The 19817-nt window shown below is 42.8% G+C and overlaps 1 protein-coding gene across 2 annotated transcripts; it reads right to left on the bottom strand.

The window, feature by feature from the left end:
- Positions 1 to 1438: 1438 nt before the first annotated feature.
- Positions 1439 to 19580, bottom strand: sbk3 (SH3 domain binding kinase family, member 3). 2 transcript variants are annotated; one of them, XM_047361056.1, is made up of 4 exons: positions 19321 to 19580; positions 16962 to 17181; positions 16418 to 16620; positions 1439 to 2423 (listed from the first exon to the last, which is right to left on the bottom strand). In XM_047361056.1, the coding sequence occupies exons 1-4, from the start codon at positions 19324 to 19326 to the stop codon at positions 1638 to 1640; spliced, it is 1215 nt and encodes a 404-aa protein (XP_047217012.1). In that variant the 5' UTR covers positions 19327 to 19580; the 3' UTR covers positions 1439 to 1637. The 2 variants fall into 2 exon arrangements, with proteins under 2 accessions (XP_047217012.1, XP_047217013.1); XM_047361057.1 differs by having other exon boundaries at positions 16962 to 17109; positions 19321 to 19579.
- Between the last annotated feature and the right edge of the window lie 237 nt (positions 19581 to 19817).

Here is a 19817-nt window from a genome sequence, read left to right as displayed (position 1 = left end):
AGAGAGAGAAAAATCTGCAGAAGAACTGGGAATTAAAATGGAAGAGAGGCTGAGGGACTGAACAAGTGATTGGAGTTTCTTCCAGATTGTGGTGCTGCAGGCCTCTGGGTGCCTAGAAGGCCTGCCTTCTGCATTTGGAGGCCTGTGGTGTGCAGATAGTCAGATAGAAGTGATGATGTCTACACTGTGTGTATAGATGGGCCCGAGATCTATTTATAAATCCATCTGAGTGGGCCTTAGCAGGGGTTAGCAGACACCCTACTGGCACACACACTGCACATTAACAGTTGCTACTAACAGGGATCCACTCCAAACTGAAATGGTGATATTGTGCACATTGCAAAGTGGAAGTTAAAGCTAAATTTAATTCAGGTCCTCCTAAAGCAGAATTAAGCTTTTATTATATTTAGTGCATGTGCATGTGCACTGGCAGCTAATATTGAAGCATGACTAATGTGTGGCTGCCAACAGTGCAGGTCTTTCCTTTCCTATGTCAAAAGTTTAGATTTCAACCAGCCTGTGTGTATTTGTCACTCTTTTTGTTTTAAGTTCAATATGTCAAGAAGAATAGCTTTAAAATAAGGGATTTTAAGCTCTGAAATGAACTGAAATAAGTATCTTGGCTCTGTTTTTACAGTTAGTATGAGAGATAGTATCACATTTGCAGCATGCTGATTTGGACGAAGAGCATGATGGTAACACTATCATGTTGTATTGTTCACTCCAATTTTAGATGTGCCATTGCTGTTGAGCTGCACCTGTTGCTTCATCAAATTCATCAATATCCACTGATGTGCTCCTCTGCAGCTGGTAGAAAATAGGTATTTATGCTTCATTCATACCTGAAAATAATAATTTGATTAATTCAGTTACCTGTGGGCTACATGTTGTATGGTGATACAGTTCATAGAAATGTCCTGTAGCAAGAGGGTCCTAGGTTCAAATCCCAATCATAGCTTTTCAGCCTAGAACTTGCATGTTCTTCTCCTACACCCAAGAGTTCTCAGTGGTTATGCTGCCTTCCTCCCAAAATATGCTCCTAAAGTGTCTTATGACTTATCCATAGCTACAAACCTTTTCACATCTTGTCAGGGTACAACCATATATATTAATGTATTTTATTGCATCTCATCTGACCAGATGAGATGCAGAGTTTACTGCATGGCTTGTGTCAAGCTTTAAATAGTATTTCTTATGTCTTTCTTTCATCAATCTCTTTCTTCCTGCCTGTTTTTCATAAATGACAGATTAGTGGAGTTCTCTATGAATAGTTGTTGTCCTTACAGATTGTTCCCCCTGGGCTGTGGATCTCTGTAGCTCCTTCAGAGCTGCTCTGTGCCTCTTGTCTGCTTCTCTGAATAAAGCCTCTGTGTAAAGTTTAAGTGTATAAAATGTGGTAGTTTACTATGAATGTTGAGATCATGAAAGATGATACAGATTCATGTGGGATTATTTTATTAAAACAGTTTCACCAGAGGCATTTGTAAGCAAGACAAATTAACTTTTGAGACTTTAAATTCTTGTTGAGTAATGAACTCATCAGGACACACAAAAACTCACAGGATATTTACAGACATGTGTAAAAAGTAGCATCTTGTACATTTGAATTGAAGTCTCTATAAAACAGAATCTAAAGCTCATCTCTCTCCCCTTCCTTCTCTGAGCAGCTCCTCCTCCACTCCTCCTCTTTCTCTTACTTTCCTGGCCTCCTTCTCAGCCTCCTCTTTCCTCCTTTGCTGCTCTCTTGCTGTCTCCATGAGCCACGGTCCCCCCAAGTAACTCAGAATCTCCTCCGGGCTTGCTCTGTGTTCGGGATCAGGGTTAAGGAGTTCTTTTAAAAGGGTCATCACTAATGGGCTGAGGCCCTCAAATTGTGAGGGAGGAGGGTGGCTTCTTTGCTTTTGTTCCATGATTTGGTAACTGTCCGCCTCCTCCTCAACATATCCTGTTCTGTCCTCCTTTTCAGCCTCACGGTCAAACCACTTCTTGTATTTACGGTAGCCAGGGTCATCATGCGTGCTCTCCTCCCAGGGAAAGCATCCAGTCAGCAGGCAGTAGATGAGCACGCCAAGGGCCCAGCTGTCAATACAGGGCTGCACTGTTATCCAGATGTCCTCCATCTGCACCTCCTCCTCCTCCTCAGTCCCCTCCCTCATCCTCCTCTCCATCTCTTTCTCGACCTTCTTTGCATCCTCAACCTCAGGGATGCAGAAAGGAGACTCGTACCACACGCCTCGGACCGTGGTGCCGACAGCCCGAGTGAGGCCGAAGTCGCCCAGCTTGACCCACCGGCAGGCACTGTCACACAGGAAAATGTTCTCGGGCTTGATGTCACGGTGGACGAAGCCCAGGGAGTGGAGGTGTGTGACAGCACCACTCAGCTGGGACATCACCCTCTGGACGCAGTCCTCATCCACCCCGACCTAAAGCACACAGAGTGTCCTGATCAGTGCATCTAGAAACTAATTAATGCAGCCAGAGGATCATACTTCACACTTTTTAAAATAACTTATTTATAGATAATGAAAATATCGCAAATATTCATACAGTTCTATTCAAGAAATCAGGAAATGCATTCCGATGAGGCCTTTTGTAAATTATTAACCTCAAAGGAGATATTCAACATACTTTTCATTAAGCCCACATTACTTAATTAAAATATTTTTTATTGATCTGATGTAATATTCTAATCTTAAATGTAGTGGTATTTATTAACGTTTAGAGGAAAATCATCATGATTAAAAGAAATAAAGGCTTGAAAACATCAGTCCGTGTGGTATTTTAATCTACAGTGCCTTCCGAAAGTATTCGGCCCCTTGAACTTTTCAACCTTTTGCCACATTTCAGGCTTCAAACATAAAGATATAAAATTCTAATTTTTTGTGAAGAATCAACAACAAGTGGGACACGATCGTGAAGTGGAATGAAATTAATTTGATGTGTCAAACTTTTTTAACAAATAAAAAACTGAAAAGTGGGGGGTCCAATATTATTCAGCCCCTTTACTTTCAGTGCAGCAAACTCACTCCAGAAGTTCAGTGAGGATCTCTGAATGATCCAATGTTGTCCCAAATGACTGATGATAATAAATAGAATCCACCTTTGTGTAATCAAGTCTCTGTATAAATGCAGCTGCTCTGTGATAGTCTCAGGGTTCTGTTCAAAGTGCAGAGAGCATCATGAAGACCAAGGAACACACCAGGCAGGTCAGAGATACTGTTGTGGAGAAGTTTAAAGCCGGATTTGGATACAAAAAGATTTCCCACGCTTTAAACATCCCAAGGAGCACTGTGCAAGCAATCATATTGAAATGGAAGGAGTATCAGACCACTGCAAATCTACCAAGACCCGGCCGTCCCTCTAAACTTTCATCTCGAACAAGGAGAAGACTGATCAGAGAGGCAGCCAAGAGGCCCATGATCACTCTGGATGAACTGCAGAGATCTACAGCTGAGGTGGGAGAGTCTGTCCATAGGACAACAATCAGTCGTACACTGAACAAATCTGGCCTTTAAGGAAGAGTGGCAAGAAGAAAGCCATTTCTCAAAGATATCCATAAAAAGTCTCGTTTAAAGTTTGCCACAAGCTGCCTGGGAGACACACCAAACATGTTGAAGAAGGTGCTCTGGTCAGATGAAACCAACATCGAACTGTTTGGCCACAATGCAAACGATATGTTTGGTGTAAAAGCAACACAGCTCATCACCCTGAACACACCATCCTCACTGCCAAACATGGTGGCGGCAGCATCATGGTTTGGGCCTGCTTTTTGTCAGCAGGGACAGGGAAGATGGTCCAAATTGATAGGAAGATGGATGGGGCCAAATACAGGACCATTCTGGAAGAAAACCTGTTGGAGTCTGTAAGAGACCTGAGACTGGGACGGAGATTTATCTTCCAACACGACAATGATCCAAAACATAAAGCCAAATCTACAATGGAATGGTTCACAAATAAACGTATCCAGGTGTTGGAATGGCCAAGTCAAAGTCCAGACCTGAATCCAATCAAGAATCTGTGGAAAGAGCTGAAGACTGATGTTCACGAACGCTCTCCATCCAACCTGTTGGACCACTTGTTTGCTGAGTATTGGATTATCTGCACGTTGTTGGACGTCACTGTGCCCCTCCAATGGCATCGGCCATTTTGTACCCAGGACAGCCCGCTCCTACATATCCCATCGAGCATTGCGACTGATATGACTGGGCGTCCCCAGTCTGACGTCACAGGGTGCTATATAGGAGGCGCCCATGTTTGAAAACTTGCCTTCTGCTGGAAACCGATCTGGTGATTGAAGCGCGTCACTTTAAGAGAAGAACTCTGTGAAGAGTTTCATTCATTCTCTCTCGTTGGACAACAAACCATTCATAACTGAAGTCTGTGGACTAAGAAGGCCAGAGATTTCACTTTGCCGATCGAAGACGTGAGTTAACACATAACTGGAGACACGGAGCTTCGGAGAGACGAACCGCTACCGTGTTTCATTTTCAAGTCGACTTTGATGGTCAGATCATATTTTTCATTTTTGTCAAGAAGACCAAAGGATAAAGACTGACCGCTCCCCTGAAGTTAATTGTGGACGCACATTAACTTAATCCCACTTTTCCTCGCTCGAATTCCCTCATTCGGAAGAAGACGACACAAGTAAAACCCATTTTTTTTTTTTTCTTTATCAGAAGGCCTGGGCAGGGTCAGAGGTTGTAGAAGCGATCAGAATCGCTGGTTAGGATCTCATGTGTTCTGAATAATATGTACATGTAACCTTGCTTGTTGAAACTTTGATGTGTTATGTAATATCGGGATCCGCAGGGTCCTCGAGCTGTTTGTGTTTACTATCTGAACGCGGGTGCGTGGCAAGACTGGACTGTTAAAACGACCTCATGGTAAAATTCTCCATTTTACCTTTGTCTTCAATCTCTTTGTGCTAGCTTGCCGCCAAAAGTTATCAATCCTTTGTGGTCAGGAGTTAGGGGGAAGTTTTATGATCAGAAGACCATAAGGACAGTCGGAGCTGCGCTCCAACCCCCACCACTCGCCACCACTCATATCCCCCTCTCCCTTCGTCTGTAGTGCCATAAACTGCTGGTTGACTCAATACATACCCACTACCGTTTGTTGATTTTGCTTATTTAGATGTGTTACCCCTGTGTTTGTAGAATTTTGCATGTTGAGTAGGTGAAAATTAATAAATATTCACATAGATAAAGAGAGAGCGTTTGGTGTTTCATTGTGTGCAAAAAGTGATTTGTCAGTCAAAATAAGGTTCAAGTTCCACACGTTTCGGCAGAAACGGTCGATTAAACAGTGACATCTCCGGCAATAGTTATTAATTATTACGGAGTATTTAACGGTTGTAATTGTCAGAGGCATTGAGCCACAATTACAACACCAGAAACATCTCTGGTCTCGATTCATAAATGAGGATTTATGGTTAAGAAATTGATTTTGTCAGATTATGATTTGTAACTATAATTATTGATCAAGATTATTCAATCAATAATCATACTCCCAAGATATGGCGTCCCTGGGTGGGCCTTAAAAAGACAGACATCAAATCACTGTTGCACAGAATGAACAGTTGTGATCTCCGTTAACAAGACGTTTATTGGGAGACTTGAGTTTTGCACAGAACGTTTGTGAATTAGGGGATTTTGATTAGGTTGTGCTCAGTTCTACTGCAAAGGATAACATTAGCTTTCAGAGGTGTTTGTTGTGGATGCAAGGTGAAAGTTGGTTTAACTTGTGGAAAAGTTAAAGTTAATTTCCAGTCGCCAGCCTGCGGCTGCAGCTGTAAAAACCTGCGCTGATAAGCAGCAGACCTGCCCCCAGTGTCCGCTGAGCGTAATTACAGTTGTGACCAACATTCTCCCAGTCAGTTAGAGAACAACACCTACATCTGGTGGCCATTTAATAGATTACAGATTGCAGCTGGATTTCCCAAACCGCAGACCTGCACTGAGTACCATCTGGTGGTCACTAGTGCGAATTGCATTTCCTACTTTGATATTTTTTTTAAATCACTCAATCCATTACCACAGTCAGATAATTCCATCACCTATGATCAAAAGGGCATAACTTAAAGTTGAAAGTTGAAGTTACCGATCATTCATTACCACTTTTGGATAAAATTTAAGCTTTTTTGCTGGGTTTTAGTGTGTGAAGCATGTTTTGATCTGACTCATAAAACTAACTTAGTTGTCTAACAGGAAGGTAGGTGATTCATATTAGAGAACACTAACATTTATTTGAAGCTAAGAACAGCATTGAATGTTTAGTTTCGTTTTCCCATTTTTAAAATTTTATTTTGAACTTGGTTTCTGGGTTATTTCAAAAAAAATTATTTCCCTTCTTCCCCTTTTTTGCATGTTTGCTTGATTAACCCCATTAAAGCATAGACTTGGGTAAGCCACAGTTTGAACGGTCAAACCTGTGTGCCCATTTTAAGCAAACCCATACACCTGGAAGATACAGGTATGAATCAGACAGCTAGCTGAATAGCTTAGCCTGTTTGTGTGCAGCTAATTAAGTTTAGCAATCCTTAATCACTGAACAGCTTAGCCTGTTGTGTGCAGCTAATTAAGTTTAGCTATCTTTAATCACTGAACAGCTTAGCCTGTTGTGTGCAGCTAATTAAGTTTAGCAATCCTTAATCACTGAACAGCTTAGCCTGTTGTGTGCAGCTAATTAAGTTTAGCAATCCTTAATCACTGAACAGCTTAGCCTGTTGTGTGCAGCTAATTAAGTTTAGCAATCCTTAATCACTGAACAGCTTAGCCTGTTGTGTGCAGCTAATTAAGTTTAGCAATCCTTAATCACTGAACAGCTTAGCCTGTTTGTGTGCAGCTAATTAATTTAGCAATCGTTAATCACTGAATAGCTTAGCCTGTTGAATTGCTGCTAATTTCTTTAGTGGTGGTTAATAAATAAACAGTTTGTGTGCGTGCATTGTGCATTTTGGGCCAAAGATGGGGGGAACATCCCAGACTGCAGCTGGAGATGTGTGTATGGTGGAGGACCCCATAGGAATGCAGGCGCAAGAGGTGATTGGGTCATTGATTCTGTTGTCCCCAGAGGAGCGTAAAGGCCTCAATGATTATGGCATCGAGCAATGTGAAGCCAGGATTCAGGAGTTGCTCCAAGTCATTAAAAACCCACCGAAGGACAGACGGGTCTCAGATGTGTTAGGACAGCTCACTCTGTTGTGTCAGCGAAGGTTAATGTTGGAAGTTGACCAGCGCGTTAAACTGCAGTTCGAGCTGAATGATACTTTGCAGACGGTGGGAAATAGATTGGAAGCAATAGAGGGTAGCCATGCCACCCCGTCCCCCCTGGAAGAATGGGGGGACGAACCGAAACCCACCTCACAGGTTGAAACCTTTGGAGGTGAGCCACACCTGCGAAACCCTGAGAGAACCTGCAGGTCAGATCTGGAGGATGTAGAAGCTGCTCTCCAGAGATTACCTTTCCAGGCTCATGGGGTTCCCCAGACATCCACCGAGGTAAGAACGGGGGTAAGTAGTCAGAATAGGTTCAGTGGTGCGGTGCCCCACCCCACTGCAATCAGCAGCCATGAACGGTACCTGGCTGGGGACCCAGCAGGTGTAAATAGTTCACGGTTCAGATGCGAGCAGCCGTCAAACGTGACTTGCAGTACGGTCCTCTACGATCCCTCACCTCCGCCACGGCGGCAGGAGTGCCGCCCCTGGGATTCAGGTAGCTCCTACCGCCCTCAACCGCTGCCCAGGACCCGAGTCCGGGAAGCACAGGGCCCACAGTTATACCGGGAGCAGCCTCCACTGCCTCCTCCGAGGATGAGGCGTGATGCACCGATACCCTCTGAGTGCAACCGGAGTGAACTCTCCGATGATGACTCAGATGGGCCGGGACCAATCCCTGAAAGTGGATTGCGCACCCGCCAGCTTGAGTCCCTTGCTAAAGACATGGAGCGTTTCGACCCTAATAAGGCAGAATCAAACATTGATGATTACCTTATGGAAGTGGAACGCTGTCTTCTAGATTTGTACTGCCCATCAGCACGGGTGAAACTGAAGCTCATCTGGAAGACAACATCCAGGAGCGTCCATGTTTTCATGGAGAGCCTGACACCCGCAGTCCGAGACCGTTATTCAACCCTTTGCGAAGCTTTAAGGGAGGAATATTCTGTGTACACGGACCGGGCCTCCGCCACACTTGGTGCTTTCACGATCCAGCAAAAGAAAAGCGAAGCACCCAGGGAGTATTACCGGCGCTTGAGAGCCGTTTACTTCCAAGGACGCAATGCGCCAGGCATTGAGGAGGAACATGCTTTTAAATCCCTGTTCCTCCACAACCTTCATGAAAGTGTGCGATACGATGTGACTATGTATTGCAGAACCAAGGCCATGAGCATGCAAGAGATCCGCAAATATGCTCAGATGGCGTGGGAAACACGTGCTTGCCCGACCAAGGGATCGGAGAGCGAGGCTAGGGTTTTACAGGTCCAGACTGAAAAAACCAGCCATGCTTTAGAAGGTCAGGAAAGGCCTTCAACCAGAACCTATGCGAAGAACAGGTTCAGGGAACAACATAGGTTTGGTCAGCTGGACTGGGGGGTGGTACTGAATACCAACCACAGTCAAAGTTGCCGGACCACTTCCGGTCGAACAGACGACCTGACCATCACGTGAAGCCTAAAGGTAAACCTGATGGAAGAGGGTGGAACCGACACGCAGAAGGGATTATGGGGAAAGAGATGGAGGAGGCCTTGCGTAAGATGGTGACGGAAGCGGTGCGTCAGGCCACCATGCCCCCACAACCCTTGAAACAGGAAGCTGACCTAGTTAAACCAGACCCAAACTTCCCGTCAGCATGACTAGGCGTGGACCCAGTCTCCACAGCCATCAGAGTCTACCTGATCGGATGGGGAGACAAACCTGGGAAACTCCAAGAACCCCTTGGGACTTCTCCAGGAGAAACACCACAAATCATTGCTCCAAGGTTCTTAGGTAAACTGAACCATAATGAACATATAGGTTACCTACAGGGGTTGGACAATGAAACTGAAACACCTGATTTTAGACCACAATAATTTATTAGTATGGTGTAGGGCCTCCTTTTGTGGCCCATACAGCATCAATTCATCTTGGAAATGACATATACAAGTCCTGCACAGTGGTCAGAGGGATTTTAAGCCATTCTTGCCGGATAGTGGCCAGGTCATTACGTGATACTGGTGGAAGAAAGCGTTTCCTGACTCGCTCCTCCAAAACACCCCAAAGTGGTCAATAATATTTAGATCTGGTGACTGTGCAGGCCATGGGAGATGTTCAACTTCACTTTCATGTTCATCAAACCAATCTTTCACCAGTCTTGCTGTGTGTATTGGTGCATTGTCATCCTGATACACGGCACTGCCTTCAGGATACAATGTTTGAACCATTGGATGCACATGGTCGTCAAGAATGGTTCGGTAGTCCTTGGCAGTGACGCCCCCATCTAGCACAAGTATTGGGCCAAGGGAATGCCATGATATGGCAGCCCAAACCATCACTGATCCACCCCATAGCTTCACTCTGGGCATGCAACAGTCTGGGTGGTACGCTTCTTTGGGGCTTCTCCACACCGTAACTCTCCCAGATGTGGGGAAAACAGTAAAGTTGGACTCATCAGAGAACAATACATGTTTCACATTGTTCACAGCCCAAGATTTGCGCTCCTTGCACCATTGAAACCGACGTTTGGCATTGGCATGAGTGACCAAAGGTTTGGCTATAGCAGCCCGGCCGTGTATATTGACCCTGTGGAGCTCCCGACGGACAGTTCTGGTGGAAACAGGAGCGTTGAGGTGCACATTTAATTCTGCTGTGATTTGGGCAGCCGTGGTTTTTTGTTTTTTGGATACAATCCGGGTTAGCACCCGAACATCCCTTTCAGACAGCTTCCTCTTGAATCCACAGTTAATCCTGTTGGATGTGGTTCGTCCTTCTTGGTGGTATGCTGACATTACCCTGGATACCATGGCTCTTGATACATCACAAAGACTTGCTGTCTTGGTCACAGATGCGCCAGCAAGACGTGCACCAACAATTTGTCCTCTTTTGAACTCTGGTATGTCTCCCATAACGTTGTGTGCATTTCAATATTTTAAGCAATACTGTGCTCTTACCCTGGTAATTGAACCTTCACACTCTGCTCTTACTGGTGCAATGTGCAATCAATGAAAACTGGCTACCAGGCTGGTCCAATTTAGCTATGAAACCTCCCACACTAAAATGACAGGTATTTCAGTTTCATTGTCCAACCCCTGTATACTATCTCACCAGTATAGGAGGACAGGTCAAACTGAGGTTCCATTTTAAAACAGGATCAGAGATCAGCCTGTGGTTCTCGGTCTCGTTTGAGGAGGCGAGTAGAGCCATGCTCTCCCTCAGTAAACCACTTCAGGCTGAATTTCGTGATGTAAGTATCACCAGCTGCACCCAAAACCGATCATGCATCACTAATTGGGTGGAGCTGGACATTACACCCGAAGACACGGCTCTGGTGCACCCCATCTATAGGTGCACATTAAACAAAGACCTTTGTCTAGGTGGCCAGGACCTGCTGGACAGGCTGGCCCCACTCATTGACTGCCACCAGGACCAACTCTGGGTCCAGGCGGAGGTGCAAAACCCACGGGGTGCACGCAGCGAACGATTCGTTGTGACCAATCAGGTCACTAGCTTAGAGGAGCCCGAAGGACCTCTCAGGCCCTCATGTGCACCTCCGAGACACAGCTGCACCCAGCCATCCAGGAAACTCCTGCCAGAGGCAGTCTTGCATTGCTTGGCTCTTTAAAGAACCCAGGTGTGGACACTTACAACCCCAAAGTGGTGGAAGGTGTACACCTGGAAACCATGTTCATACCAGAAGTGCTACTAGCATTCTGGCTGGGACATCCATCAACCATTAGAGAGCTGTATGACCGTTTGTGCCAAAAAGACCCCTTTGTAACTGAGGCACAACACAGCCACACACTCCTTTTAGTAGACGGGCTCCGCCCTCTCCTCAAGACAGCCAATGTGCAGATTGGCATCAAACAGCTCTCCCATGCTGTGGACATTGTTCCAACAGACCAAAGGGGGGTCACCTTATCCGACGCCCATTACTCTCCTGTAGGGTGCCATAGGAGCTACAAAGCCACACTCCAGCAGATGGCGCACTGGCCTCCAACGTCTCACGACACCCAGGTCTACATCAAAGGATGTTTAACCTGCCGCCAGTTTCAGCCAACCAGTAAACCTCCGCTTCCGCGAAGGGGGGTTACATTACCTTGGTTCCACCTTCAGACCAACTGGGTCGAACCAGCTCCAAAATTAACAGGAGGTAACAAATTCCTCCTAACTGTGACATGCAGCTTCATCAAGTGGGTTGGATGCTTGTCAGAAAAGGTTGACACCATCATCCCAGCTGCTGCTCTTTGGCTGAACCAGATGAAGTCCTACATCGAACTCTCCTCCCCAAGAACAGAGCTTGTCTCAATGTCCGGGAAAGGAGAGACCAGTGTGTAGGACTAGTTAAATAGGTGCATGTTTCATGAACTCACACTAACATGCACTAATCACTAACAACTTTCTTTAACAGAAACAGCTAAACATATAACTACCTTCTAGGACACCGTCTTAGACTGTAAGTTGGCACAGATACCCATTGACCTAGTTCTGCTGAACTTAGTAGAGAAATCCTAAGTCCACCACGACAGACACCTTGCAACCTCCACAAACACACCTGGCTTATAGCCTAAATACTGCAATTAATTTATTCTTTTCTCCCTCTTTCCACATCTAGATAGTTTAGAGACAGGAGTCCTATTAAAACACATCATCATCCGGAAGAGCCAATGGTTTAAGCCTAAACTTGTTTTAACCATTCGTTTTAGATTACACACCGCATACAGGCAGTTAAGCGTTTACAGGTCAGGATTTGATTCCCTCACATTCATTCCCCCACGGTTCATAGCACCGCCTTTGCCAACGACACAGCCAGGGTCCAGTGCCTAATAGAAGTTGGATGAATAAGCTATGAACCATGATTTTGTTTTGTTCCTTTTATTCTTATATATACATATATATGTACGATATCTGTTATTGTTTCATTTTGTCTCAGGATTACCAAAGCTAATGACCAAAGAATGTAATGATGATATGAATGTATTGTCCTGTATTTGTCTCATTGAACAATGTAGAAAGGGATGAGTTTAGTCAGAGTTTAGTCCTGCCCAGGCTAACCTCTATCCTGCCCAGTCGTAGGTTTTGAGTAACACAGAGACAATTTTGTTTTGTTCTGCTTCGCCACGGATCACTGATTGCTCAGCAAAGGACAGAATGGTCCCAGTAGCTTCAAAGACTGCGATTCATCTCACCCTTTGAACCTAGGGGGGAATGTTGGACCACTTGTTTGCTGAGTATTGGATTATCTGCACGTTGTTGGACGTCACTGTGCCCCTCCAATGGCATCGGCCATTTTGTACCCAGGACAGCCCGCTCCTACATATCCCATCGAGCATTGCGACTGATATGACTGGGCGTCCCCAGTCTGACGTCACAGGGTGCTATATAGGAGGCGCCCATGTTTGAAAACTTGCCTTCTGCTGGAAACCGATCTGGTGATTGAAGCGCGTCACTTTAAGAGAAGAACTCTGTGAAGAGTTTCATTCATTCTCTCTCGTTGGACAACGAACCATTCATAACTGAAGTCTGTGGACTAAGAAGGCCAGAGGTTTCACTTTGCCGATCGAAGACGTGAGTTAACACATAACTGGAGACACGGAGCTTCGGAGAGACGAACCGCTACCGTGTTTCATTTTCAAGTCGACTTTGATGGTCAGATCATATTTTTCCTTTTTGTCAAGAAGACCAAAGGACAAAGACTGACCGCTCCCCTGAAGTTAATTGTGGACGCACATTAACTTAATCCCACTTTTCCTCGCTCGAATTTCCTCATTCGGAAGAAGACGACACAAGTAAAACCCTTTTTTTTTATTATTTCTTTATTAGAAGGCCTGGGCAGGGTCAGAGGTTGTAGAAGCGATCAGAATCGCTGGTTAGGATCTCATGTGTTCTGAATAATATGTACATGTAACCTTGCTTGTTGAAACTTTGATGTGTTATGTAATATCGGGATCCGCCGTGTCCCTCAGAGCTGTTTGTGTTTACTATCTGAACGCAGGTGCGTTGCAAAACTGGACTGTTAAAACGACCTCATGGTAAAATTCTCCATTTTACCTTTGTCTTCAATCTCACTGTGCTAGCTTGCCGCCAAAAGTTATCAATCCTTTGTGGTCAGGAGTTAGGGGGAAGTTTTATGATCAGAAGACCATAAGGACAGTCGGAGCTGCGCTCCAACCCCCACCACTCGCCACTACTCATATCCCCCTCTCCCTTCGTCTGTAGTGCCATAAACTGCTGGTTGACTCAATACATACACACTACCGTTTGTTGATTTTGCTTATTTAGATGTGTTACCCCTGTGTTTGTAGAATTTTGCATGTTGAGTAGGTGAAAATTAATAAATATTCACATAGATAAAGAGAGAGCGTTTGGTGTTTCATTGTGTGCAAAAAGTGATGTGTCAGTCAAAATAAGGTTCAAGTTCCACACGTTTCGGCAGAAACGGTCGATTAAACAGTGACATTTCCGGCAATAGTTATTAATTATTACGGAGTATTTAACGGTTGTAATTGTCAGAGGCGTTGAGCCACAATTACAACACCAGAAACATCTCTGGTCTCGATTCGTAAATGAGGATTTATGGTTAAGAAATTGATTTTGTCAGATTATGATTTGTAACTATAATTATTGATCAAGATTATTCAATCAATAATCATACTCCCAACAAACCTCACTGAGCTCAAGCTGGTTTGCAAGGAATAATGGGCAAGAATTTCAGTCTCTCGATGTGCAAAACTGATAGAGACAAACCCCAAGAGACTTGCAGCTGTAATTGCAGCAAAGGGTGGCGCTACAAAGTATTAACGCAAGGGGGCCGAATAATATTGCACGCCCCACTTTTCAGTTTTTTATTTGTTAAAAAAGTTTGACACATCCAATAAATTTCATTCCACTTCACGATTGTGTCCCACTTGTTGTTGATTCATCCCAAAAATAAGAATTTTATATCTTTATGTTTGAAGCCTGAAATGTGGCAAGAGGTTGAAAAGTTCAAGGGGGCCAAATACTTTCGCAAGGCACTGTATATAGAGGTTTCACTTAGTGAACCAAGTTACTGAAAAACATGATACATCATATTGAATATGACTATATAGGTTTTTTATTTAGAACGTTTTATTTTTTTTTATAAATCTTCAAATAAAAAACACATTTTTTTTCTTGTGAATCACTTTGGTCCTGTGGCCTTATTTGGTCCACTGAGTTTTCTAATCTTCTGCAAACACTAAAAAGTTTTATTATCTCGTTATTTACAGGCTAATGGCTAATGTCACGTTTCATGATTAAAACTTTTGATTTCAATACATTTTTCTAGATTTGACTTACATGATATATTTAATTTGGATTAGATTTAACAGGTTATTACTATCATTGAAATTTGGAATTAAACTTTATTTATGTTTGTCAGCCACAACAAAGATGTTTTTCAAGAGTTTCCATGATATACAGTAAGAAATAACTTCAGTCTATATAACTTTAATATAAATGGATAGTTCAGGATCAGGAAGTGATGTACTGTTAAAAATGTAATAAGTAGTTATATCTTACATGCAGTAGACAGTCTTAGCATCTTCATTTAGTATAAATCCAGATTAGTTGTTCCCAGAGGATAAATCTAATGCCTAGTTTAAGCGAGGCCAAGATCGAAGCAAATTTCTACTGTCTTAAAATCAGTTTTCAGATCTGATCTGATCTGAAAACAAATCCAATCTCAAAAACATCATTATGGTTCATAAACTTTAAATCAGTAGGGTTCAAAGAGCCATTTTCTGAATTTTTGGTAGCCTTGAACTGGGGTTGATGCAAAGGGACATTTATTTAATTTTGTTTTTCTATGGGTGAGATTTTCACTCATGCGATTTTCAAAACAGATCCAGGGGAATCAAGCTATTCTTAAAAAGGAAACTGTTTTGTAGAGCACAAAATATCTGTCTTTTTTCAACAAAATTTTTGCTTTCATTTTAATTTCACAGTAAACAGAACCACAAACATCCAATAACATTTACTGAGAAGCAGATTTGGGAGCACCCATTTATTAAACTTGACTAAATACAGCAAGCTTCTTCAAAAAACAGGGACCATATCTGTTCTTAGAGCAAACCATTGAGCAACATTTAAATTACTTTCTTTTAAAAGGTAGAACCCTTATATCTTCTAAAATTTAGACTGTTTTGTTTATTTCAATTAAATATTCCATGTTTAGTTTATAGTAAGAAAAATGCCCCCTTTTAAACAAGAAGTAGAGGTTGGAGGTGGTGCGTCACCAATGATCTTCCTGTGTGAAACACGCACAGAGAATTGAACATGTAAAGCATTCCTGATCAGAGTAACTGTTTGATATAAAAGTAAGATGGTCCAAACAGCTAAAAGAATTATAGCTGACATTCAATCACTAATAAATGTTTGGTTTTTCACCATATTATTCTGAGATCTTACAGTTACACATGCAGATTTTACACGTTCTACTTTTCTAATTCTGTGTTTAACAACTTAATCTTCTCTCCCCAGACCCCAAACATCTTTGCACCTGTCCAATGCAAAGGGCATAGTAGTGTGAAGGTTTATAAGATTTCAGCTCCATGAACCATCATGAGATATTTGAAACTGGAGTCATCTTAAGATTGCTGAAAGATGCTTGGTCTGGACCCCCTCTCTGACTAGTTTACCTTCTAGTTTGAACTTCTCATTGTTTCTGTAAACCGAGGTCATTCAGATTTCAAAATCTTATTCTTCCACTAAAATGGGGTTTAACTTAATTATTTTTTTACATTTATTGTTTTTGGTGTTTCTCCAAAACATAGATTATCCGCCTACTGGCAGTGATCTGACCAGTTTTGTTGGAGCTTTTTAAACCTGCCTTGCTGACAATCATGTCTACGTCACTACAACAATCTGTGACGCTCTTGGAAATCCCTGCTGTGCTTCACACACACCTAATGCAGGCTGCCCTTGGTCTTATCAGTGCTCTGTTACTGGCAGAGGCACAAACACAGAAATAGGTGTACTGGGGACTGTTATCAAGCTCGTCTCAAGTTGTTACTGGCAGAATAAAGAGCTCAAAGTAGTGGATCAGAGAAACAGCTGATGTGCACCATAACCCTCACAGGCAGCTGCAGGTTCAGAACATCTGTTGTGCAGACAGTTTTATTGTCCTGTAGGGATCAGTTCTACTGGCTGTATGGACCTTTGAGGCAACAACAAAAGAAACCAGAGATTCTGGGCTTCAAACTGACCTCTGACACAACAACGCTGTAGAGATCACCATACAGACAGGCTTGCTGGGCAAAAACATAATAGGACGGAGTGGAGAAGAAGATCCCGAGGGCCCGCGTCAGTGAAGGATGGGTGCAGTAAGAAAGGGAGAGGTTGTATTCACGCAGGAAGGAGGTGAGAGAGGTGGATTTTCGAGGGAAGAACTTCAGAGCCATCGGAGTTCCTGATGGGAATTAAAGCAGCATTGAAGGTTTTGAATTGAAGTGGACTATTTAAAACCTGTCATCACTACAATTGCTGTCCATCACTGACACCGTTAACAAATATAATCCCCCCTTTGGAGCAACTTTGTTTCACGCCTTTGCTCCAGCTGCTGCAACTCTATCCCGGACAATGCATCAGAGCCCTTCATTACAGTTACAGAAGCACTAAATGTTAAATGAACTCTTGCAAAAGCTGACCACACACATTTCATGTCTTAATTAGAGAGAAAGAATCCCCGAGGTGCATCCTGTACTTTATATTCTAACAGTTGTGACCCCTGCCTTCCAGTCGTGTACTGACCTCTCTTCCTGTGCAATGCCAGCATGACCTTTCCATACGATCCCTCTCCCAGGAGCTTCAGCACCTGAAAGTGCTTCAACACCTTCAGACTGGGCAGGGACTGCGCTGACAGGAAACATAGCTCGTCGAGTTCCTTAGCTGCCTCAGCCTGGATGGTCGCATGCAAACAGACACACAAACCCAGATTCTGTGTCAGTGCTGTGAGCATCAGGATTTGATTCTGTAGCATCAAGAGAAATTTGATCTACAGTTTGAAGAACATATGATGATAGATAACTTAAGAAAAATGAAATGTGACTCTAAGGCTACACTTCTTGCAGTGTTACATGAACCTGCAACATGACAAGACCTGGAAAACATAAGGGCATAGATTTGTAGAACATATTGTGTTATTTTATCACTTTCTGCTAATCTGGCTTGATCTTTACCGTTGTTTATGGTGGACGGGACTAATTCCTGTCTCACTGGGACAAACAGACCATTTGTCACTGCCATTCAGCCTGTGTTTCCATCATCAGTCTTTGTCTCATGAAGTCACATCCCCAGTGGTTTCCTTTTAAGTAGAGCCCCCCCCCCACGACATAAACCGGCAAACTATGAAGGGTGTCAACAGCTTAGACATCCAGCTTAACACAAAAGATGAGTTGATCAAAGCTGGATGGCATATTTTTACTTGCGACCTTTCACATGTTGTGTAACTAAGCGACAAATCTGAGATAAACTGTTGCTTATGTAGCTGTGGACATGATTATCACCCAGGTATCATTCAGTAAGGAGCAGCTGAAAATCCAACCTCCTGTGCACTGCCAAAGTGTTACTTTTTGTAGTTTTTCCACATTTCGTGACATTAGAACCACAGACTTCAATGTATTGTATTGGAATTTTATGTGAAGAAGACATAGTGTGAAGTAGTAAGAAAAGAGTACATGGTTTTTAATAAATAGAAATAGAAATTTGAAAACTGTGGCAAATCTTTTCATTCTCCCCCTTTACTCTGGTACCTCCAAATAACCTAATTAAACTTTCAGAAGTCACCTGTTTACTAAATAGAGTCTACTTGTGTGTTGAGGTTAAATGTGTGCCGGGGAACATTCATTGTCAATTATTTCTGGAGATTCTCAATTGGATTTAGTTCTGGTCTTTGACTGGACCATTCCAAACACATGAATCTGCTTTCATCTAAACCTTTCAATTGTAGCTCTATGTAAATGTTTAAGGTTATTGTCCTGCTGGAAGGTGAACCTCTGTCCTGTTTCAAGTCATTTTCCTTCTGAATTTAGCCTCATCCGTCTTCCCATCAACTCCAACTGGCTTCCATGTCCTTGATGAATAATAGCATCCCCACAGCATGATGCTGCCACCACAATTCTTTACCAAATTTTTGTTTGTCTATCAAATAAAACCCCAACAAAATATGCCCAGGTTTGTGGCTGTAATGTGGCAAAATGTGGAAAAGTTTAAGGAGTATGAAAGCTTTTGAAAGAAACTGTACATCAGCTATTTGATACTTCAAAAATAATGGCAGGGATCTGATGTAGAGTTTTATCCAGTTTGAAATAGGTGCTAAACTTGTGTCGATATTACCATGATATGGTCAGTTCCAAGAATAATACATCTCCTGAAGTCACAAGGTTGTAAAAACAAAACCTTTTAACTTAGTTAGGTTTAAAAAAGAAAATGTAAAACAGATATATGCAGCTGAACTGCAAACAAGTAGCTCAACTTGTTTGCATGTATTTAAATGACAACATGGTCAAACTGAACTATATCCTTGAATACGGATGGATTTTAGAGTTTATTCATCAAACTGTTAACAAGGGTTGTAATAGTCATAATATTCGCAATCAGCTTTTTAATCCCATAAGATAAGAAAAAGTTGTTCTGTTACTTCATGGTCGATTTAAAGTAGGTCACACTTTAGTTAGCTGACTTTTTGGCTTTCTTATGTGATTCAGTGCAGAATCAGCATAAAGTTCAATCAGGATGATTTCAGCTTATTATCAATAGTTATTAAAGGATTATTTATCAGTAACCTTTGTCATTAATTAAGAAGTGCTGAAAGGTTTTATTATCATTCCTGATTAAGCTTTTCACATAGATGAAAGAAGCATTAAACACCTAAATCCTGCTTTAAAACGCTTTTCTCAGTAAGCAGCAATCAGTAAAGGTATGCAACACCTTCATGTTATCTTAGTTTTTAGTTGCAAATATACACATTTAACAGGATATTTAAAACCTTCTGCACATGCATAGCAAATTACATTCAGATGCAAAATGTTTAATGTGTTGCATTACTATTATCTTTAAAAGTGTTTATACAGCTTGATATAAACAGACAAGAACAATCTTAAATACTTACTGTCATTTTTTGTTCTGCTGGAGGATCTCTGTTCAGTTTGTCTTGACTCTTTTCATCATCAAATTGACACTTTTCTAACGGCTCTTTTCAATGCTGGAAATATGGAGCACATCTACTGCTAAACTGACATTTAAACTGGACTTCAAGGTTATATTGCTTATATTGCTCTGTTGATCTATGCAGCTGCGTTGCAGAAACGCTCTTAGATGTTTATAGAAACCCAGGCATAGGCTGTGTGCATCACCCAAGAGGACATGCACACACCAAACTCTGTCTCTCTCTCTTTTCCCACTACTCTGCCAAGACTCCCCCCCGCCCCCCGCTGCCTCTCGTCTGTTATTCAGGCAAACATGCGTAAACCAGCTACGAGGTATTTCAAACCTCTCCCTCACAGTCCCTGTAAGCCCCCCTCCCACACCCACTGCGCAGCGCTGTGTTTGCTGTGTCTGTCATCTTGAGCACCCTTTCCTTTGTTCCTTTACCCCAGCTGTCACTCA

This window comes from Girardinichthys multiradiatus, chromosome 3, assembly GCF_021462225.1.
Source record: "Girardinichthys multiradiatus isolate DD_20200921_A chromosome 3, DD_fGirMul_XY1, whole genome shotgun sequence".
NCBI classification, from domain to species: Eukaryota; Metazoa; Chordata; class Actinopteri; order Cyprinodontiformes; family Goodeidae; genus Girardinichthys; species Girardinichthys multiradiatus.
This window is presented reverse-complemented; position numbering and strand designations above follow the sequence as displayed.